Below are 24572 nucleotides of genomic sequence, written 5' to 3' on the forward strand. Positions count from 1 at the left end.
CCCTTTAGGCAACACACTTCATAACCCTTTCATAGTTTCCTCATTTCCTAAATGGGGAAGAGTGTTGGATCTGAGAAAGCTATAAAATCTGACTGTATAAGTAAACTGTACAGTAATGAGAGTACTTTTATTATTAAAAACTCTTAGAATTGCTCAAAGTATCCCTTAGCTAGTCAGAAAGTTTTGAATTTTGCCAGAATACATTAAAATCAAAATTAAAGATATTGCCAACAAATCATTGCGTTATTGTTGAAAAGATGCTTCCATGAAAACAGTTTCACTGTATTTTATTTGATTTATACTTACAGAAAATTAAATGTAGATTACAGGAGAAAAAATGAGATGAAGCATTATGACTGACCTAATCTTTGAGGAACAACCTTGTATTTTTCCTTCCGAAAACCAGTTCACCATTGAACCTCCTCCCACTACCAAAATGTCAATGTTTTAAATTTCTGTCCTAATGTCAAGAAGGGAGAAAAATAGTCAGAATTGTTGCAGGACAAGAGCCTACCAAGAGTTCTTCAGCCACTGCTAATTCCTATGTTAGCTTTTGAATTTTGATCAGCAAGTACTGTATGCAGATCACACATTATCTAGTCAGGCATCTTTCAGATGTAATTAGGTACTTCTGTGGTGAATATTATTATAAGATACATGTATCTACCAACCAAAGGCATCCTATAAAAGCTAGCAATTTAATTTGTATGCAATTCAATATTTGATAAACCATGAAACCAGTAATAGAAATACAATCCACAGAATCTCTGTTCAAAAGATAAATAACCCATACTTAGCACTGAAACACTGAAACACAGCACTGATGAATAAAATATTTAATACATACATAATATTTATACTTCTTACATGACTGCTGTCTGGTAGTCACATTCCACTATACTAAACCCAATATGAACATAAATACTCCTATGGAACATTTTCCTATTCTATATTAGCATTTTAGTCCTTTCTGTATAGTCTCATTCATATAGGCAACTTATGGGTATGAACAGCTTTATAGCTATTCTACTTTTTTGTCCTTTCGTGTCTAATGATAATAAAATCAAAGCTATCTACATGTCTCTGTCTTCACGAATTTTTCTTTTATCTTGGGTTAGTGGAAATCTCTGATGTATGTCTTCAATTCCTCAGTCTCGCTCTATAAGGCTGTCTTTGCTTCACTGCTTATAATCACTTGTCCTTTGCATTAAAAACTCATTAGTGCAGCAAATGGGGGAAAAAGAGGAACACAAGAAGTAAGTAACCTCTGTATAAAGATGAAAGGAGAATAAAACAGGCCTAAATCTCAACTTGCATTTGCACACAAACACAGTCTCAATTCTTATAATCTGAAGGGGCTCCTTTTATTCTTTCTTGTCATGAATCCCTCAAAAGTCTTCAGCTCTCCATTCATCACAGCAGAGATCCATTTTCAGGTGTCATAGCAGCATGGATGATATGAATTAAAAAGTAACTTTGATCCAATTCCTTCTGTTAATTAGGATATATATTTATACAGGGTGTTCAGTTCCTCACCCTACTCATTTTGCTGGTGTGTGCTGAGACCCCAACATAGCTATTTCTTGAAGGACAGAAGAAGATCTTGCATCTACCTAGGGCAGGTGGAATAATGATGTATGTAGTACCATTTGTCTGTAGCCTGGCTGCACCTATACTGATAAATTATACACAGCATGCAGCCAAATCTCATTGCTTAAAGCCATCTTGGAGCTTGCTGGAAAGAAATAGCCAATGACTGATGCAGAAGTGAAGCATGAGGAGAATGAAAGGGTCCAATGCTGAAACCGACCTGCTGGTCCTCTTATTTAGCATAAAATATAATTATGGCAGTTCTCTGGACTGACTAGGCTTGTAATCAGGCTGTTTGGAACAGCAGCTTCTATTTCTTGCAGTGGGAACCTGTTCTGTCCTTCTTTGTGAGAGTTTTCCAGTTTCTGCTGTTAGATCAGACTGCAGCAAAAACTCATAGCAAAATTTACAATCTCCTGTATGATTTTAGATACCTATGAAAAAATCCCAAACTGTTTCATAGGATTTTTCCTTTTTCTTCTCTGAAGCTAAAGAAATCATAAGTATTCCCCAGATTGCCTGGAAATATTATTTCTCAACTTTCAGATCTGCAAGCTTGACACAACTAATGGCTTGAACTTTAGCTGAATTTGATGTCTATAATGCTGACATCTGAGGTATCATCTATCTCCCTTTATACTCATTTCTAGGCATTCTTAATTCATTTCATCCTGTAGTAGAAATGTCAGGCAGGATATTGTGACTCTGAAGTTTCCTTTCTCTAAGTGAAAACAGAGTCTATAGAAGATGTGTTAGCTGAGCATTTGAATCTGATTTCTCTGCAGTTCTCCTAACTCTAGATGGGTAACGCAGTCCCACAGTCCATCCTGAGGGACGTCATCTCTCTTTCACAAGTACACACTGGAAAAAGGCAAGATCTCTGGATTAGCAGCTTTTCCTACTCCTTTTTGGAGACTTGTCTGCATCTCTTCCTGGCAGCACATGGGCAGCGTAATATAGAGCACCACATCCCACAAGACTGACTGGCTTGGATGCCTCTATGGACAGTCTCTCCACTTATCCAAAAGCTCAGAGTCAAGATACACCGTTTTACCTCTCCAATACTGCTCAGGAAAGGAGTGCTCAGCGGCACCTCTGACAGTAACAGCTCTGGGAAGGCACCACCTTTTCTCAGCGGACTGTGGTAGAGGTAAGAAAAGTACAAGTTCAGATGAAGGGAAGAATGTAACCAACCAAAGCCCTTCTTTGAGGCAGAATTTGAAGGGAAAATACTTCTTTTATTTTATTCTTGTACTTTATTTTGAGAAGGTCACAAAAAATACGGTTGTACAGGACAAAATGCACTGATAAAAGTCAACACTGGGTCCTCACAGAACCTTAAGAGAACTTCTGAGGACCTTGAAGTGCTTTTCAACAACATCACCAACATACACTTCTGATGAAGGAAGACTGTTCAGCCTCCTGGCCTAACACATGTCTGTAATCCAGAGTGTGATCTGGAGCACGCAGGAGCTTAAAGCTCCTGTAAAATAAATTATTACAACTCAACTAAATCCCAATATTTAAAGCAACTGTTTGCAAAGGCAGAGTAAGTGTTGTCATACATTTACAGACACAACCGTTACGCTGGAAGACACTCCCCAACTTTTGAATAGGAAGCTTTTTTAAGAAAGATTTGTAATATATAGTAACCTTCTAAATTCTAGCATTCAAGAGCTGTAACTTAGTGAAGCAATAATCACTGCCAAAGATCACTACTGAGACGACTTGTCTTCCTAAGAAGAAATCATGAGTCATCTGCAGAGGACAGAGATGAATTGCTTGCGTTGAGAGGAATGAAAAATAAGAACAGGTAAGAAGAGGTTCTTTATATGCTGTTTGGCAAAAGTCTGAAATAAAGTTTAGCACACAGCACACTGAAAACCTCCGTTATTTTCTTCCTTTCCATGAAGAATTTTACTATGACTGTCCACGAACTTTGTTTTGTTTTGTGTAGTTTCAGGATGACAGAAACCACTGAAGCACTCCCTTAATAAAATTCAGTTCTACAGACATTTATATGTATGCTTTTTTATTTTTTTTTCTCACAATGATAACTTAATACCCTTTTTATACTGCAATGAGAAAGTGCCAAAAATTGATTTGACGAGACCTTTTTACATTCAAATTAGCATTGTCTAAATCTTTCTTTCTTCTACACATCTATCACTGCTTCCATCCATGCAATAAGATAAAGATGTCATCACATGAATTTTTATGATAAAAACTGCATAACAATAGCAGCAATAACATCACCAAAACACTCAGAATTTATACAACTGCAGTGCTCTGAGATCACTGCACCTATTCTTTATAACAAAATGGTGTCATCAGAGATGTTTGTTTGTACTTAATCTTATTTTCAAGAAGAGAATGTTTTGCTGAAGAATTACATCTGTAGACTTCTATTACAAACAAATTTCCATTTTAATTATACTTAATTGGATATTGTTTTTCAGCTGTCTTCAAGAGAGAAGATAACTTCTTCTATTTGTATTATCACATATTTACTGGGATTTTTATTCAGTGAGTATTTTTGATTCTTTTTGCTACAAGGTTTCATCAGTTGCTTAACCAGCAATCTCAGCAGAATACATGATTGCCAAATCCTTGTGTTACAAGTGACCCTAGGATATATTTGTCTTTTAAAGATTTCTTATTTATTTGCTGCATTATTAAGGCAGTCCATTCCACATCTCAGAAACACCAAGGCCATTTGTCTAGTTAAACAGCAATAAGAATTAAAGAGTCCATGATTTTTGTTGTATCAACAAGACTAAAGACGTTCCTTTGTTTAGCCCTTCACCATCTTGATATGTAGTTTCTTTCTTCATTAATCACCAAAGCCTGTTGTCAAAAAATGTTCTGATATCCTTTCAGTATTTTTCCAAGTGAATGTAAAGTTTCCTCCATTCAGTGACAATTTAGATCTTTTTTAAGCTGTTCTATCTTCTCAGATCTGTCATTTTCTACTCATCTTCCCACAAAAAGAATATATCTTGTTGCCCTTCTCTGAAGTATTTCTATCCTTGCATGTTGCTTTTAGATAATACTCCATCTTTGGAGGCATCGAACATTCTTTTGTCTACTTTTCACATACTTTGTCAGCACTGTGTAGCTAACCATATCCACCAGAGAAGGAAAGTGCTTACACTTATGTAAGTGCTCCAGGCACCTGGCAGTGACCCTTTGCAGAGCTCCCAGACTAGTAGTATTAGCAGCATAATTCAGAGATTGTTGTTTCGTATGGGGTCACAGAATCTGGAAATGAAATAACTCTCTATATAAGTACCGTTAGGCTAGCACTTCCAAGTTGCATGAAATAAGAACCAATAAAAGAAAAAATCTGCAGATTTCACCTTTGGGATGTTCAACCTCCTGTTGCTATCAAACAGGTGTATATCTATGTGAAATGATCATATAGGCTTTTCTTTACAGGCACTAGAGAGAAAAAGGCATCACCCTGTTTGTGATTTACGACTTCTATCTCAGATTGCAGATGGAACTGCTGTTTGAGGAACCTGTGTCTGCTCACTGACTCTGGGGGAACAATTCAGATTTTTAGAATTTGCATCCAAAAAGAATAATTTCTTAATATTCCTAATATCCTTGCATTGTAAATTTGTAATATACATCAATGCACGAATTTCAAAAGGCACATTACAGAGAACCAAATACAATTATTTCTGGCCATAAAATTGGCTCCTGTGTTGCTGACATTTATCTTCATAACTTTGCATAGTTGCAACTTTTGCAATGTGTTAAAGGAGAGTTTACTCTGACTCAACATTTTTATGTCTAGAATGGTCTCTCCCATACCAAACCCAATATCACAACAGTTTTGTGAGTTAGTATTTCCTTCCCTGATCCCCAGAGTGAAAGCTGGTCAGTGAATTCACCTGGGATCTTTCCTTTCCTTTTGTTAAATCTAGCACAAGTACTGAAGGCTCAATTACACTCTCAGCAACACTGGTACAATCCCAGCAGTGTCACTGGGCTTATGTTGGTGTAGCTAGTGTTACATTTATCCACCTGTGTATGTGCTGCCTGCAGGAGAGAGAAGGATCTGAAAAAAGAAAACACTCACACAAAAAATAATAATGAATAGAAATGAATATTGTCATAAATAACATGAGCATACATTATTAAAACATATTTGCTTTTAACAGGACCACACATATGCAAAAATTTCATGTATTACTATTATTTTTACAGTGACTGAAAAATTCACTGTTTCTCATAAATTCCTTGTAGTATCTTTAGTGCATATATCAGCAAGAAGTCACAGTATTCATCACTCTATAGCTAAGAACATGAGGGACCAGTTCCTCGATGCCCATTTATTTTTTCTACAGAAAAAAAAAAAAAACAACTTGAATGCACAATTCAAATTCAAATATGTTTTCTATTCCTTCTTACTGGCTCCCAGAAATAAAATCAATGTCGTTGTTCTCAGGGATTAGCAACTTGCATCCTGAGGAGCAGCTATCCTGCTGCATGACTGAGCATCATCAGTCACAATCAAAGCCCAGCAAAAATAGCTATTTTCTTGGGACTATAAGGTGTTTCACATCAATCTAAGAGAAATTTCATCAACTTAAATCTAAAGAGGAAAGGGAAAAAAAACCCACACCTATTTAATTTTCAGTGCCAAATATGAAACCTTAAAAGGACAACCTTAACGTTAATTTTGAAATACTTTCGGTGTACTTTTCGAAAACAAGGTATAATATTTTTAAGGTTATCTGCTATCTACTACTCTATATAACAGCAGAACTACTTCATTGATGCATCGGGAAAAAAGACAAAAGAAAGCTTGAGAAAAATGCTGACACATGACGCTCCGTGGAACAAGGTATTCTGCTGCCTAACAAGTTCCCTCAGATTAAGAAAATGTTGTGGGAAAAACAGTGTGGCAGAAAAAAGACCCTAAGAATATTTTAAATATACAAAAATACACTATTGCAATATAGAAACAATACTTTGAAAATACTTTGAATACCACCACTTAAATACCACCAATTCAAATATTGCTTCATCTATTTTCAGAAATAAGGAATAATTTGCATATTACATATTACATGTTCTATTTTTAATATGTCTCCCATAGCTTTCAGGAAATACTACATCTTATGATTTCCATATCTAATCTGTAAATTCTATGGTAGCAGAGATTTTGATAATATATCATTTCATATCTCACCATTATCAATAAATCATAATAAAGTACAGTCTCCAGTGATTGATGTATGTAATTCCTTACATACAGAATATAATTCTGTATATATTATATCTCCTGGCCATGGAATGCTCTGATAACCGTGATGCTATTAAGCAGGCCTTCCTGGGCTCAATTAAGTTCTGAAGATATTTCAGAAGATAATTTCTGCATTAAAAGAGGTTTATATGAGGCAAAGAAATACTAACTGCCTATTTTTCAGGATTGCATTTCTTTCTACTCATCCTTGATTTGGAATAGCTATTCGTGCACACATATTGTAAGCATTACAATTTTTGGTGTCACAGACCACAAGGCTAAACTGAAAAAAAAAGAAAAAAAAAAGAATAAGAAAAAAGTATGTTTAACTTTGCAGGGTTTTATTCATTGTTATGTATCTTCAATTTCCCCTAAAGTGGACGGATTAAAAGAGTGACAGAAAGAGCCATTGCCGTAATCCTTTTGAATCAATCTTCAATAAGAGTGGGAAAAGATGGCCAGAAAGAGGCCAGAAAAAAAAGGAACAGGACTCAAACTATATATAAGGCCACACTATTTGCAGTGCTAAAGCTTTTATTTCTGCAAAGCAGGAGCCTGCCTACAAGAAAGTAATTTGAGTTTTAGAAACAGACAAATCACAATGATGTGGAATTCAAGAACCAGGTAGAAAGTCAAGTATCATTTGTTTTCTTCCAACTGGCCTGGATAAAGAGAAGCAATTCACTGAGACAGCTGTAACTGAAAGGCTGGCACCCAGTAATGGATAAAGATCAACTTATATATGAGTTTGGTCTTATTTATGAGCTTGGTCAACTGAAGTCATGCAAATAGCTTCTGGAGTTTGATGGCTTCCAGTTTGAAAAGTGTCATATCTATCAATGGTTTCAGGATAAACCCAGAGTATTATCTTCACCTTTACATCACCTCTGCAGATTTAAAGCCCTGAATTTGGAAATTACAGATTTATTTTGTTATGATCACCTAACGGTCCAAACAAACATTGCTCTTGCCAAAACCCAATAAAATTTTCCATTAAGCTAATATGAAGAATAATATTGTCAGGAAAAATAACGTGCCACTAAAGAGAATCCAAAACTATTTCCATCTTCATGGAGAACAATTTACAAGCACAATTCACTGTGCAGCAATTGCCTATGTTGATATAGGATACAAAGACAATTGCACCTAAGTTACCATTTCTCATTAAAAATAATCTCCAAAAAGTGAAAATTATCTCATGGAGGCATCTTTACTTTTTATTATCCTCAAACTAAGTCAATCTTCTGAAGAAAATTATGAGAGCAGGGATTTTTACGATCACAAAAACAGATATTTTATGTGGTATATATGGATTTGCTACCATACGCAGAGCTAGGCTGTCTAAACACTGATTAAAATATCATTCACCATTGAGGTCAATTCATCAGATCACTGCATTAAAAAGTAGCACAATATTTTATTAAGCAAAATGTGGAAATGGGTCACTTAAAACGTGACACAGTCAGCATTGACAGGTTCCAAAAGTGGGGACTTTGCTTCAAAACATTTCCTGGAGCAAGGCTGATGAGAGCATGTTAGCTTTATGGCTAGATCATCTAGCTATTGAAAGGGAAAATGAGAGGGAACATAAATAGTTACCTTTGCATTTTTTAAAGCAAAAAAAGGTTTCTGTTCAGATTTATATGCCGATATGAAAGAATGGGAACATACTGCAGGCATTTTAAGATTTTTAATAAGTTAACCTAGAAAAGGTGAAACAACTTTCCTGTAAGAAACACTGTGGATACTGTTAAGAGCAATACAGAAAAGATTATGAATGAAGGGAACTTTTTCTATCTGATGTTGTTACTAATGCTGCATTATATGCTGCCAAGATAAGAGCAACCTTGCTTTGGCTGAAATTTAAAAGTTACTCTATAAAGTGAAACAGTTCTAGACATAAAAAATAAAAGCCTTGAACTTACCAAGGTTTGTCTTACAAATAAATTGAGGCTATATCTCATCTAAAAACACAGAAGCTTCACAGAAATTAAGTCCTTCCATTAAAATATGAAACAATAATATATTTTCCATTTCTAACCAAAATTAGTTTTCTAAACAATACTGAACACATTTACTTTCTCTTTACTTCTCAGGTTATCTGAGATCAAAGGAATCCTTGTATCACTGACAACAGTGTTCTAAATCTTGTCTAAACCTTGAGACCCTTCAAAATTAAGTCATATATTACAGTAAAGCTCCTTCTTCCTTCCATATAATTGAAACTACTAAGATAATGACATCTCTGCTAACTTTCCTTTCACTTTTGAAAACACTCTTCAGTTAACTTCAACACTTTTCTGATGTATTGAAATCTGTCTAGTTCAGTGCCATTATCTTGAACCACAAAGAAATCAAGCCTGTAGGTAAAGTAATTGCTCCCCTGCACTTTCTGTAATCGTGTGCTGGCTTTCCCATCTCAGTTAAGAACTCTGACTTCATGACAGAGCAATTCAGATACAGCTGTGACGAAGAAAAAATAGCCCCATGTGCACTTGCTTGAAGAGCTTTATCAGTTGTTTGAATATTTCCTTAATTATGTTTTCTATAGGAATGAACAGAAACATTTAAAGGACATAATGAGTTTGATAGCTTAAGACTACTAACTATACCTTAAAAGCATATTTTCAAGATGTCATATGCAAATCCATAGACCCTACTGGCTTCAGCTGACTACTACAAAATCCAGTAACACTGGCTATGGACTTCTGCTGTAATATATCAAAAGTGACACAAAAGCAGAAGCTAACTCAAGGTCAGGCGGAGCAAGACAAAAACCAATTCAAACTACATTTAATTTAGGTCAGTTCAGGCCATAAAATTCTAGGCTGACTCAAATCTCTAAGCAGTTCGAAAAGCTCTAATATAGACACAGTCTGCTCTGGATTCTGCAGCACACCCATCGGACACGTCCTCTCCGGTGAGTTAAAGACAAAACACAGTTCCCTGCCGTGGTTACCTGAAGCAGAAGGGACACAGACACGAGTGTCCGTGGAATGTCTGTCCATACGCTTTACAATTCAAGAAGCACCTTTTCCCCATTGTGTTAATGGCAGAGTCTCAGTCAAACATCTACATCTACAAACATCTACATCTAGTTTCTTGATTGAATCTAAAGGCCAGGGTTATTTGCAGGTAATTGAAAATTGAAAGTACTATAGGTCTGCAGAATAAAAGTGCCAAGGTATAATGAGATACATGGCCAAGGAAGGTTCAACATGATGAATTGACAAGTTGCTTCTATTTATACCAAGAGCTGGGTACAGTTAAGGTTTTCTTCTGATTCATGTAATATGATATGTGGCTATCAAATACACAAGGCAATACTCATTCCTGAGGAAATGAAAAGAATTCCCCAAATCTTAAACATTTTTAATTACAAAAGGTACTTTCTTCCCTGGTTAAAGATTATACACGATGAGACTTAAATATTCAAAATCATATTGGGAATTTAAGAGAGAAGACCAGCAAAAACAAAGACATTCTTACTTTTAAATCACTTCTGCTTTTATGTAAAGATATTCTTGTCTGAAGTGGTCTATTTAAAACAAAATGAATGAAATACAAGTTTTCAGAAAGAAAAATAATAGATAGGAAACAGAAACAAAATAAATCTGGTCCATTCCATACTTTCGCTTTGGGTTTTGAAGCTCAAGAAAACATCCTTAATGTTACCACTATTCATCATGCTAAAATCTATTCAAGTCCTCACATGGCAGGAAGAAGATTTTTCTGTTTATATCTGTTTCAGGGGGATCTATTTTACGTTAATTTGTCAGTTTTCTGTTATGTAGCATATTTTCATGCGTGTTGCCTAAATATTTTACAAATGTAAATTAAATCAATCTTCATAATGCTCCTATTATAAGATAAAATTCACTTAGCCCACTGCAGAAACGGTGCCATTTAGAGCACAACAGCTATTACTACAGCAAACAGCATCACCATGATTCGATTCAAGGGCCGAAGCAGAGAAGAAGCCAATGCAGCTTTAAAAGCTAGCACAGAGCATTACCCAGTGTCTGTTTTCCAGGGTAATGAATGGTAACTGAGAGAATAAAAGATAAATATAAAAATCAAACAATTTTTTTTTCCTCAAAATGGAAAAAAATAGAGGTGTTTGAGAGGGTAAGATGTAAAATCTAACTTCTCAAACTGTTCAAACTAATTATAAAGAAGCTGTCATAAGCAACAAATTTATTCAGAGTCGCAGCAAAAAAAGAAAATATATTAAACACTCATTTATTCAAGAACTCTAAGAACTATCAAGCTTTGTGAAATTCATGATCTTAGCAGCTTTAGACAAAGAAGGATTTCTTTTTATGTCCCATTACCATTCTGTTGAAATATTTGTTTATCACTCATAGTTTTATATCAAATTTTATATTTATTATGCAGTGCTATGTCATTTACGCTTTATTATATATCTATGTAAAGCCACTTCTCTCTTCCAGTTTGCTCCCCCTGGGCTAGACTGCACCTATTTGGCAAAAGTTTAGAGCATCGTTTCTCAGAAATGCATTATTTTTCCCCATCTTCTTCTTACAATCAAACCAAGAAGAATATTTTTTTTCTCTGTGTCATTTATTTAAACACCTTTCATGTGCTGAATTCACGTATGTTGGCTTGACTTGGGTGACAGAGAAGAGAGCCAAGGAGAGAGCCAAGAGAGCCTCAGCCCCCTATTCTGGTATTGTCAAAAAGTTCTGAGCTCTGGACAACCCTAAACAGGAATGCTCCGAAAGAGCTGCATGATCAGGTATAGGTAAAACATTTTGAAATCTGGTTATAACTCATGAATATACAACCTAACTTCCATAGCAAACAACTTGTGTGTACCTGCAGCAGCACAGGTTAGCATTAAGAGCACTAATAATTAATTATTAATAATATTAATTTGAAAGAGCACTAATAGCACATTAATAGCAAAGCATTAATAATTATAATGATTTGGAAGAGCAATGGGAGACTGAAGAATCCATATGAGGAATCCATTGGGAACAAAAGCAGCATAACGTCCTTCTCTAGCTCTTAGCAGTGTGATGGAAGCAGGGGGTGGAAGGGATCAGGTACCTAGGCCAACTTAGATGCAATAAGACACAAAGATGGAAGCAAATGTAGCTTAAAATGAAATTGCATTATAAATTAATAGAATTGCAATATAAATTAAATAGACTTTTGCAAGTGATGCAGCAAAGCTGGCATCCAAGTTAGGTTTTACTTAATTCTACAGCATTTCGGAAGGCAATTAGAAGAAATAAATAAGGTTTATTCTGTGCAATAGAGAAATTGAGATGATTCATACAGTATTAAATTAGTGGTTCTCATTATACAAAGAGATCTAAAATTTACAGCCAAAGAATAAAGAACAAGAAAACTCCCACGAATGTTTAATTGTGCTTAAAACACCACCGAATAATCCATTTTGTATCACTGAAACTTCCTATCAAATTTACTTCCATGTCCCAAGCTTAGCAAGCCAATTTTTTTCCAAGTCACTGAGCCTAGAAAAGAGGTAATTAGCTCTTTTTTCTATTATTTCCTGCAGGTCCAGATTACAAAGAACAGCATACAATATGATAAGACCTTTTCCTTTATCTCGTTTAAGAAAAGCAAATCTCTTTTAAGCAAAACAAGGATGATTCGTCACAAGACGGTATTTGCTCAAATTGTTGAGTTGAAAGACATATAAGGCATATAATTATTTGCAATAATACTAAAAGATTTAAATACACGAACAAAAATAATTAGCGTATTAGTGAGACAAACCAGGGATTTTAACAACTAGAAAAAAGAAATTTATCTTTGGCAGACGACTAGAAACATTATGTCTGAAATAAATAGCTTTATGAATACTGGTCACTCTGGTGAGTGACTTCCCCCCTGCTTCTGTTTGAAGGCACTCAAAGATTTTTGGAGCAAGGCCAATTACCAATGCTACTAATGAAATAGAACTGCATTGAAGGCACCTTCAAGGTCCGTCTATATTATGTAAAAAAATAAACAGGGAGAAAGTTTTCTTGTGCTGGTGAGCCTATAATTAAATGAAATAATTTGCTGAGGAAACGTTCACCAGGGACATCTGTAGGCATCGACATCCTTCCCTTGGGCATATCTGAAACGCCTGACAGTGCTGAAAAGTTAGGTGCTCAACTCATATTGAAATGTCAAAATCATAATAATTACATTTAACATTTTATCACTCTCTGAGCTGCCTTATCTGGAAAGCCATTTTGGAGCCTATCATCTGCTGAATTATATTCCCTTTAAGCTAAATGATATGCTGATAGGTGCATTATTATAAACTTGCAGAGCCCATCCAGTTTCAGCGGATTTTCCTCCATCTTTTGCAATATTTAGCAGACAGACTAAGGCTCACTGCTACCTTGTACTGTAGGGCAACGGTGCCTGTAAGCTTGATTTTAATGTGCTTCCTGGGGCAGGAGAGGCTGCACATAGAGGCAAAAGTGCATGGCTATCCCGTGATGATTATTTTCTTAGCCAAGATAACACCACAAAACTGAAGAAGCTTGTACCAAACCAAAATGGTCTTGAGAAACCCAGGCCCTCCAGCCTACTCTTCCAGGTATTATGCTAGAGGAAGAGGTTTTTCCATGCATTTGCCTGTCTGCCTCATTTTAGAGAGTGTTCAAGCATGCACATCCTGATCAGAAAGAAAAGCCTATTTGCAAAGATTGAACGTGCTGTTGGGCACTACATTAATCTGGGCTCAGCAGTTATTTTTCATCTTGATGTTTCTTATTGGCTAGCCTAAGTCCCTCTTTGGTAGCCCTAATGTGTCCCATTTCTAAGGGACATAACCCTTCCCATGCATTGTGTAGGAACGAGGTGGCTAATTTAGAATCATCTCTTTTCACAACAGCCACCTTCTGCTTTTTAATACACATAATAAGTTGGGAATTGAAACACAGTCCACAGGCTCTTTTCATTCTACTGTCATTTTTTCTCTTTAAAGTGTTTTGTTGCTTTATTTTTATTTTTTATTTTTGTTTTTTAAGAAAAATAGATACTAATACAAAATTGGTATAAAAGCATATAAGCATTGATAAATTGTTTATGAGAATTAGTCATGTTGACTGAACATCTTATCACTCATATAAATGCATCTGCATTTATGGCTTCTAACATTGTAACTGTGGCTACAAACTGTCCAGGGTCTAGGTCTGGCACTAGAAATGACAACTGGGGCTCCTCCTTGGTGGAAACCAGACTAGAGTAGGTGTAAAATAAGTACACAATTTCATTAAAGCCAGGACCTATAGGAGGCAAAACCAGAAAGTCAAGTTCTGATTTTTGAAATGAAAACAGACTTAAAAAAGAAGCCAGGAAATCTTTTAAGAAAGCTGAGCGCAAAGGAACACAGAAATCTGAGCTAACTTTTCCACCCTTTCCAAAGGTTAAAATTCCCAGCAAATGGACTTGATTCTACTCTGCTTTCACCAGTTTCATTCCCCTAGTTGCTCTTGGCTATGGTCCTTATATATGCTCTGCACAATAATTTCTAAGTTTGTCAGGAACAAACAATCATCTGGCAAAAACAACTGCTATTAAGCAATGATATTTTCCTAAAAAGACAGAACCCAGCAATCTGGTTGGTTGTTTGGAGAAATAATTACCTTCATGCATGGGAACCAGGAGAAACAGATGTGGACAAAAAAAATGACAGATGAGGGACGTTAATTAGGAGCTTTAAAAAGATAAGCAATGGTAGAGCTAACAGAAAGATTAGAAACTGCCTGGCTAGCTTATTAGTTACATGCTTCTGATCATTTAAGCTTAATCTCTTTATTATGCATTCTCTTTGTCTTTCTCTGCTCTTTATTTTTAGCTGCAGTTACTTCTGCAGTCTAAAAATGACAATGTTATCAAATGTTTGTAGAAAAAAATGTGGGTTTTTTACTATTATAAGGAAAGGATGCATTTATTTGGGGGTAAAAAAAGCCATAAAAATTAAAAGACATTGATAAGAAAACACATAGTCTTCTATTTGATGCTAATTTCTTTATCAGGAGTAGCTTTTGTCTTCAGAAGAAACACAGACAACAAAAATAAGAGCGATCTACACCATTTTAATATTATAGTGTGCTTTTAGATATCTTCTTAATAATCTAGAAAGGCTCTTGATGCTCTAAAAGAAATCTTCATATTTTATGTGACTTGCAAGGAGGAAAGACTTAATGAACCCACAGAATATTTTGAAAAATGGTAATTTAAATAAGTTACAGTATGTGCATTGAAGTCTGAAGTAATAAATGTGTGCATGTAATGTACTATAATCCACCAGAGTGCAATTGCCACTCTTGATTTGTTCTTCTGGAAAATAATTAACTGGGTAACTGTAAAAGACACAATTAATTAAATGATTTGTTTATAATTTTATCCAATAATGAAAAGATCTTTTTGCAAAAATTGTGAAAACAAATGTTTATTTGTATATATATATATGAATTGTTTAAGTGTATCATATATTAAATATATCAAAAAAATAATACTTACATAAGGGATTGTGTCCAATGTATCTGTGTTGACAATTATAGGGGCAGGGCTCGCCTGAAAGATAAAAAAAAAAAAAAAAGAGAAATTTAATATTGAAATACCTCTAATGATATGTTAAAAGCACAGCTTTTCCATTGAACCTAGTTTTCCATTGAACTCACATTTCAGATAGTGTTCAGTCAGTTTCAGGACAGAAGAAAACATTAAAAATCTCCAATTCACAACTCCTTGTGTTTCTTCTTTCTCCCTACATTATGCTTTGGATCACCAACCGAGCAGATTATATTGTTTAACTTTGAGTAAAGCTGTAAAATACATGAAATATTCACCTTAAAGGTTCGATGAAAGGTTGAATTTCCCATATTTTACAAATTCATTTTTTGGGTTTGGACAAAACAAAGATGATCAGTCGATCTTTGCAGAGGGGTCAAAATACAATATTTTATATGCTTCTATTACTTATGTATACGGCATAAATATCATTTTTGCACGCATACAGATACCACTTATCTATATCATAGCTAACTATCTCCTGCATCACGCAAGCATAACTCAGCTGATGTTTAATTTGAAATATGGACCTGTTTAATAAATATTTATGAATTTGTAAAGCCAGTTAGCCTGACCTGTGACTTACTCATGAAACCCATGCCCAACTTTGAAGCCCCTTGAAATGCCATAAGCTTTTCCCCTTCCCCTGCCAGGGCTCAGTAATTCAAAGCCAGGCTCTGATGTGGCTGATTTCTGAATCAAAAAGTAGTAATCATGGGGACACCACAAAACAGTAATAGTTAGGGGATGACTTAGGATCACAGGCAGAATCTGCTCACCCCTGTTACTGCTCAGTCACCTTCAGGAAGACTGTGGATGATCATCATGGGAGAAACAGAAAAGTCTTAGAGCTTGAGACCAGGTTCCCTATTTCAGTGCTTAACCATCCCCACTGTAAATAATTTTTTGCTTATATACAATCAAAATTTCCCCTAACGTAACTTGTGTATGTTGCCTCTTGCCCTTTTGCTGTGCATCTCCAAGAGGAGTTTGGCTTCTCCTTTTTAACTTATGTAATTGAGGATGGCAACCAGAATCTTCTTACAGCCTCTTGTTCTCTAGACTGAACAAACCAAGCTCTCAGCCTTCTCTTGTACTCTGCATGCACCCTTCCACCAGCTTTGTTATCCTCCAGAAAATACAGTTTTGCATATTAGAGAACCTAGAATTAGGTACAATACTTGAGATGCAGTCTCAGACTGTCCAGGCACAATTCACCTTTGGTAAATCCATGCTACCTCTTTCTAAGCACCTCTAAGCATGGGCTGAATCAACAAGGCTTCCCGGAGGCATCCACCAAGACATTTTGTTGTCTTTCTATCTGATCCTGACCCCCAGGCTCCCAACTGGCTTTCTATCAAGAGTATACTTCAGGGTTCATTTTATCGCAAGGATTACTCCATTACTGATTGGAATAGTTAAACCATCAGACTTTTGGTGGCTTTTGATTTCCAAGGTATTCATCCTGATCAAAGAAAGGAGCATCAGAAAGTCCACCAAAAGAGTAAGAGTTTCAGATGGAGACAGTGACTATAATCATTCACTCACAGCTAATATCATCGGTGTGTTTTCCATTTCTGTTATTCCTCTTTCTATTTGCGTGTGTGTGTGTATCTACATGGGTGTGCATGTGCACATGTCTTTGTTTGTGGCGTGTGTTTTTGGGGGGAATAGAGAAAATTAATTTAACATAAACATTTAACATAAACATTTTGTTTCAATTTAATGTGGAACAATTTGAAAAACATTGATCTCCTGAGCACATTGCATTTAACAAAAGCACAAGAAATGCATCTGATACTTATGCCTTGTTTGCAGCTTATGCTTTAACAAAAAAAATGGCAGGATTTTATTGTGCAGAGTTGAGAAGAAAGAGCTTGCAACCACTGCGGGGAACACTAAATATAGTGCAAGCCATGAAGCACACAATAACATCAAAATAATCCTGTAATCACAGTAGAGGTACTCAAGGGATAGGTCAAGAGAAGATCAGCAGCAACATAAAGCCAGAAGGATTTTATTTCCTAGGATGATGTGGCTATATCTATTCTGACTTAAATATAAACCGCATTCTTGGATACAACAAATTCTTAAAACAGATACTCAGAGATCTTGTGGAGAACACAGAGAATTTCATCACAGTATTCATCAGCTTATCAAGAACACTTTCAGATTTGCATAAATTCACAAGCGCAAAAACAAACTCTAAAACCTCTCTACACTGTTTTTGGGACAGCACTTCCCACGCTTTATATCTGCACATATATAAACCATCTACATAAATTTGAAACTGGGCGAGAAGACGAAAGTGCTGTCTCGAAGACAAGGATAGGGGCTCTATTTGTAGTTTACCTGCTTTGTGATCTTAAGACATTTAATTACTATTAACCTGGCTTTTCCCTGTCAGAAAAACAAACAAACAAACAAACAAAAAGGTAGTAAGTACTAAATAATCTATCTGTACTAAATAATCTATCTGTAAAGAGGGAGTTCTAAAAGCTTAAATGTCTAATTGCCTTCCCTGCAGCATGAATTCAAATCAGTAACAAGTAGTTCATGAAAGAGACAGCCCTCATAAAACAGGTAGAATAGAGAGCTCCCAGACTCTATAATTAGATTTTAAAGAAGGACAGAGGCCCAAGAGAGCGTATTCACAATTCTGCAGCAGCAAAATAAATCCAGACCAATTTCCAAAACAAGTAGAATCAATTGAGTGGTCCTCTTCCTCATTTCCAGGACACTTTCTGCCCTAATCCATAACTATCACAGAATCACAGAATCACAGGATGGTTGAGGTTGGGAGGGACCTCTAGAGATCATCTAGTCCAACTTCTCTACTCCAGCAGGGACACCCAGAGCACGGGGCACAGGGTGGTGTCCCAGCAGGTTTTGAAGATCTCCAGAGAAGGAGACTCCACAGCCTCTCTGGGCAGCCTGTTCCAGGGCTCTGTCACCCTCACAGGAAAGGGAGGGAAAAAAAAGAAACAAGATTTTTTTTTTCTTTCTAAAGAGCTTGAGCCCAACAGTCTTCTGCAAGTTTGTATGAGATCATTCGGCTGCAGTCAGTCAGGCCATCAGACAGTTTCTTTCCCACCAGCACACTAACTTAAAAGACACATATAGTGAAAGCACTTGAACCAGGTGAAAAAAAGAACAAAAAGCCACACTTTTTAGTTCATGAACTTTTATTCCGACACCATTTCTGTACAAATGTACTACCTGACTCATACCTCTCGACGAGATGAACTTTCCTTCTGCCATGAGTGCTAGCGTTATCCTGGTTCACTGATTTTACTCAAAGCATTTATAGTTTTATAGACTATCCATATTCTATTGAATTTCATTCTTTTTGGAGCATTCACCACTCCCAGTTTTAATTGCTCCTGCTATGCAATGCACCAGACCATGAAACTACTTGGTATATGGTAACAGAGACATTATGCAAATAACAAGCACAGAACATTACTTCTTTACTGGGAAACATTAAAACAAATATGTGATCAATTTGAACCTATTCACCCATATTTATTCCTAGTTAAAATTTTAATTTGGGTCATTTTAATTTGGAAACCATGACCATCATTATGTACATTTAAAAAACACCAAATAAAATGGTGATGAGATTTAGAGTAATACAGCAGTATATGCATTAGCATTTAAAAGGTAAAATCAGTTGTCAGTGACTTATTACCATGTTTTGGAAAGACCTGACTCTGTGAACTGTAAATCCAAGTTAAAGACTCATCTTCCAAGAGTCAACCCTAATTTCAAGAGCACTCTCTTCAATATTCAGTTCTAGTCTCATTTTACTTTAAAAGTGTCTTTTTTATGTTTTATTTTTATGATACAAGGTGAGTCAACCCCAATATTCCTAAATGAATGAGGCTCTAGTCGTCTCCCAGATATATTGCTTCAGACTGTTTGAGGCCTCAAGAAGGCAGTGCTGAAATCATTAAAAATTCACATTTTTACGTGTTTCTTTCACAATTATAAGAAATAGATGTGCCTTGATGGAAGGAAAGACTAAACGATAACTCAGATGTCAAAATACGCATTCTCTGTCATGCTGCACAGCCTCAAGATCACAGAACATGCAGAACCTTCATCATATTTACCATGGAACTACAAATTGTGATACAAAGAGGGAGAAAAAGTAATTTGCTTTTTATTAAATAGAAAGTAAAAAGATAGGAAGCCCCTTTGAACATCTAAAGAATGTCTTCTCAGCAAACAACCCTATCTCTACTTAGAGAGATAAAACAGAAGTCAAAAGTATCTTCGCTTGCAGGCTGCAGCTGTCAAGACTACAAGAAAAATGCCTCAAGAAAGCCTCAAGGCTTTTCTGTACATATATAATGCAACGTCATATAAAGTCATTCTAATTTAAAGGTAAATAGTGTCTGTCAGAAAAAAAAAAAAGAGAGAAAAAGGCTTACTTATTGATTTTGGTGGTCTGTGTTTACTTAATGTGTAGGAATAAATTCTTATTTAAAAATGCATTAGCTGTGATGTTTTTAAACAAAAATAAAGGTTCACCTTTACTTTTATATTTTATATTTTATAAAACCCAATGTTTCTGTCAGCAAATGCCAGAGGAAGTGGTGTTTTCCAGGTATCATGTATCACTATGGGTGAAATTTCAACCACTCTACAGTAGGTGCTCTATGTTTGAAGTAATAAGAGAAACTTGCCCAATATCTGATTTGGTGAAGGACCCAGAAATGTCAATGGCAAAAGCTCTATAGAGAATGGGAGATAATTATGATAAACTCGAAATTTCAGTGAAGATATTTTTCAGCTAAGTGTTATTACCCATTACATTTTGAGGTGACAACCTTCCTGCCTCTAGATAGGGTGGACCCATCTGTCTCGTTCCAGGGTGCCAAAGGTGTGTCATGGAGTAATGCTCTCATGGAGGTCCCATTAACACTTCTCAACTGACCCACCAAAGGAATTAATGCAAAGTGACTTCCATAAAGGCTCTATCTCAGAGAGATCTAAAAGCTGTACTTAGCAATATTGCCTTAGCACCTGCTCATGGTATTTGGAAAGGGAATGGGCCATAAATGTTCATTTAGTATCTAGGTCTCTGATCTGATCTCCGCTTTCCTTCAGAAATTTTCCCAAATTCAGTACCATAGTGTGTCTCTTCAGAAAATAACAGATTTTAATCAACCTAAGCAATGGCACCTTCTGGGACTTTCCTGAGAGTGAATTTATAACCGTCTGAAGCAAAGACAAAAAAAAAAAAAAAAAAAAAAAAAAAAAGAAATCCAGTCCGTATGATCTTTTTTCAAAGTGCATTATCCAGTGCAAACCTCAGATAACTGATATGATACATTTGTTATATAAGACTTTTAGGATTTAACATGACTCAAAAAAAAAATTACAATATGAAATATTTGAAAAATCTGACTTGATCCTACAATCAGTGTTACTCAGAAAGATAAACTGCAAAAATAATTCTTATGGAATGATGACACTCACACACGAAAAGTTAAACTAATTTACTTTCTACTATGAAATGTTCAAAGCAGGTGACATCTTCAATTTTAAACTTCCTAATGTCATTCCACTGCATCTAACAGATATAAAAATTTCTGGGTAAAAGTCTTTGCCTAACTAACTGAGTTAATCATAAAACACTGATTTTCTTTAGTGGAATCAAAGTTTAAGCTAATATTTCTATTTAAGATTAGGTTTTGCTTTTTCTAATCTCCAGGTAGCATTTATACAACATGCACATATTTGGTCACCTGTTTCATGGAAATAAGGCAACTCCAGTGCAAGTTTCCAAATAATGAGGAATTTTGTTCCCTCTCTCCCCTGCTTTTTGCATGAAAGTTGCTTATTCTTTTATATTTAAAATGCATTGGAAATAAGACTGTAATATATAAATCTGCAAAAAAGCATTACTTAGAACTACTTCTACAGACAGATACTCTCTTTTCAAATAGTTTTGTATTTGAACTTTTTTAAATTTTATTTGAACTTTTAAACTTTTTAGACTTGTTGACAAAATCAAATTGTATCTTTGACTTGAGCATTCCCACTTCTACTTAACCATTGATGATTTTACTTTTATACAGGTTTTTTTTTTGATCATTAGCATTATTAACCATGGCTTGATATATTTTTCTAACAGTGTAAGCCTGAACAAGAGCTGCACAATGGAAAGAGCATCTCAGCATCAAAAGTCATCTCAAGAACTGGTTGAGTATTTCTAACTGAAAAATATTGTGTAGTACAGTACAGTATTGGACAGAAGCATATTCTACTTCACATACTTATATATTTTTTTTCCAATAGATTTTTTTAGCCTATTTTTCAGAAAACACCTACACTAAGATATGTATACATTTGTATGTATATAGATGTTCTACAAAAATATGCACATTAACATGCATAAACCCTGGTGTACGTATGTGTAAGCACCTGCTTGCAGTAATGAATAGTTCATAGTGGCCACGATGTGCAGTAGCCCAAAATGAATATAATGAGTGAGCAAGTGTCAAACAGTACTGACCTCCATTTGGAAAGGTGAGAAAAGACCAAGATTTACTGGTGCTACATCTGAAATGCATATTCAGGGCAAAGCATATGAAATACAGAAGAAAATTTCTTGAGAGAGGCATAGTTTTAGAAAGCTTCTCGGGTAAAATAGGAAAAGTAGTAATATCAGCATTAATCCTGTTTCAACACTGAAGTCATTGGAAGAAGAGCTGGCAAACACCTTTGTCCATCCTTTTTTGTTTTGGGTAAATATCTACAGGCGCAAAACTATTTTCCTGAATGCGTTTTAATGAATGGACATATATTTAACAGTAATTAGGAAAAACTTAACCAATTAAACTTTATTTTTGAATATCTGTCACAAAATCAAAATCAAGTTGTTTAGAGTTGGACCTGAATTTTGATGTCAATATAAGCAAGCTTCTGAAGTAATGTCCTCTAAAACATTTTGATTGATGCCCCAGAGTGTCCCTATATGTCCCAGAATCACTACCAGATGAATATTATTAAAATAATTTCAAATGTATTGCTCGCCAACAGCATACTTCAAACCCCAAATCAGTAAAAAACTACTACTCTCACAATACTTTATCTCCAAAGTTAAGAAAATTCAATGTATAAAGCAAAGCAAACCAGAGTTAAGCATGAGCCAGACTTTTTACAGGGCTTCATCTCATGCAGTATAAAATAAATTTCTCAATGGAGAACATTATTTTAATCTACAGCTATTAGGTATTTTACCAGAGGGATTAGGGTAGTTTAAGTAGTTTACTGCAGGGATTACTTCAGATTTCTCACTAAAGTCTTTCAGTTTTAGGAAATCTGGGCACTCCATGGGTGACTTACAAAACAAGACATGCTGAAATGGCCACTTTTTCAGTTTTACAGGTTGGCATCTGGAATCTTATTGGTTTTAGAGCTTTTTGAAGACTGCCCTCTGTTTCTTTCACAGTTAAAAAATTGCATTGTGCTACTGTAGAAGAAGGCAGCATTTTCAAGCCTTTGGATCTTGTAGCAACTGATTATTTTCCATAAAAGTACTTACTACAGAGAAGGAAAGCTATACTTTGCACTGCTAAAATATAGTGTATAAAACTGGTATTGCCATTAACCTCTTAAATTCCTACAGACAGCATTTACAGAAAATTTTCAAAGTAAAATATGAATACAGCAAGGCAGCACATGTTTGGAGAATTATCTAATCATGTAGAAGAACTGAACCCAAGAGGAGTCCTAGCAGTGCACTAAGAGCAGCTCTACCATATGCCATTGCATAAGTAAAGCAAGCTCCTGGGACCACTTTAAGAGAGACAAGTGCAAACAGCACGACTGCAAGACTGACAGTTTTTCAAAGCAGTAGTGCAGGCCTCAAAATTATCCTTTATTTAAATTAAGATGTCCCCCCAAATTGAGTATTGTCAGAAAATATGGAAGGCTGGAGCATCCTTATGAAGTTGACAGTTTTAGATAGGAGTGCAAAGAGGTAGGTCAAACCAAAAAATAAGACAGATTTAAGAAGTTGGACTAAAAACAAAAAGGAGAAATGTCAAAAACTTCTCAGAAGTTGTGAACAATGCTAAGAATCACTTGTATGTTTTTCAACAAATATTTTCCTATTTTTATTTTTAACCTGGCACTATTTTTCAACTTCATGCCAAGGGCAGATAAGCAGATTTTCTATCCTGTTTGATATAGCCATGTGTCAATTTCATCAAACTATAATATAATGTCCCAAGAGGAGAGAGAGAAGCCTTATTGCCTTAAAACTCTTTGTATAAGCTTGGATCAAAAACTGAAATACGTCCTCTGGGGAGTGCTCATGCTCTGGTAGATGGGCAAGATGACCTATGAGGTCTTTCCCCATCATTAAATTAGAGTATTCTGTCATTTCTAAACATGTTGCTTCAGCTGGAATTGGATATAGAAACTCTGAGTAAAAAAAATATATTATCTAAAAACTGAATAAAAGTAGAGATGGGGGCAATTTTAACAATGACTTTTCTGGCAGCAAGTACCATGACTTAGAGGAAATCAGAGAAAATACCACAAAGCATCACTCTGAAATATGACTGCGGCTGTATAAGACTCTGAAATGGAACTGGTCTGAGACTATACAATATCTTTTAGTATTGATCTGCAAATACATTTCCTGCTGTGTAACACACACAAACCCAAGAGGCTGCTAATCTTAGGCCATACTCACAGTGACCTGGGCAGATTGGGGAGAGCTTTGCCCTCTGTGGATTTACTGCATGAAACTGCATAACTAAAAGCCACTTAATCTACCAAAGGAAACATCTCGACCTTCCTCGTGGACTTGGGCAACACTGACCTCTCGCTGTCACTGTATTGAACAATAAATGTGGTCATCACGGAGAAGTAAAACCCAGAGTGTCAAACCAATCTACCAGGACTGAGGAGATGGGTTTGCAAATCAATTAGAGGAACTTTAGATATTACAACAACCTTTCCTCACTTTATTGGTTTCCCAGTTCCCCAAAACACTTGAAAATTAAGTAGTTCATAGCCTGCAACTGGAAAAAAAAAAAAAAAAAAAAAAAAAAAAAAAAAAAAGCTCCTCGGTGTCTATGTCTGATATGATTTTTTTTTGTCTCCAGTTTTTAGTAACTGGAAAATCTCCAGG

At 35.6% G+C, this 24572-nt stretch overlaps 1 protein-coding gene across 14 annotated transcripts in view; it reads right to left on the reverse strand.

The window, feature by feature from the left end:
* DLG2 (discs large MAGUK scaffold protein 2) overlaps positions 1-24572 on the reverse strand; it is a 946755-nt gene that overhangs the window by 359660 nt on the left and 562523 nt on the right. For all 14 annotated transcript variants that reach the window (XM_088534958.1, XM_088534959.1, XM_088534956.1 and 11 more), the window contains one exon: positions 15365-15418. In XM_088534958.1, the coding sequence (XP_088391084.1) occupies positions 15365-15418 (54 nt within the window). The remainder of the gene's footprint in view (positions 1-15364; positions 15419-24572) is intronic.

The sequence above is a fragment of the Tinamus guttatus genome, unplaced genomic scaffold, assembly GCF_059628265.1.
Source record: "Tinamus guttatus ecotype Peru unplaced genomic scaffold, ASM5962826v1 Tinamus_guttatus_pri_ptg000602l, whole genome shotgun sequence".
NCBI lineage: Eukaryota > Metazoa > Chordata > Aves > Tinamiformes > Tinamidae > Tinamus > Tinamus guttatus.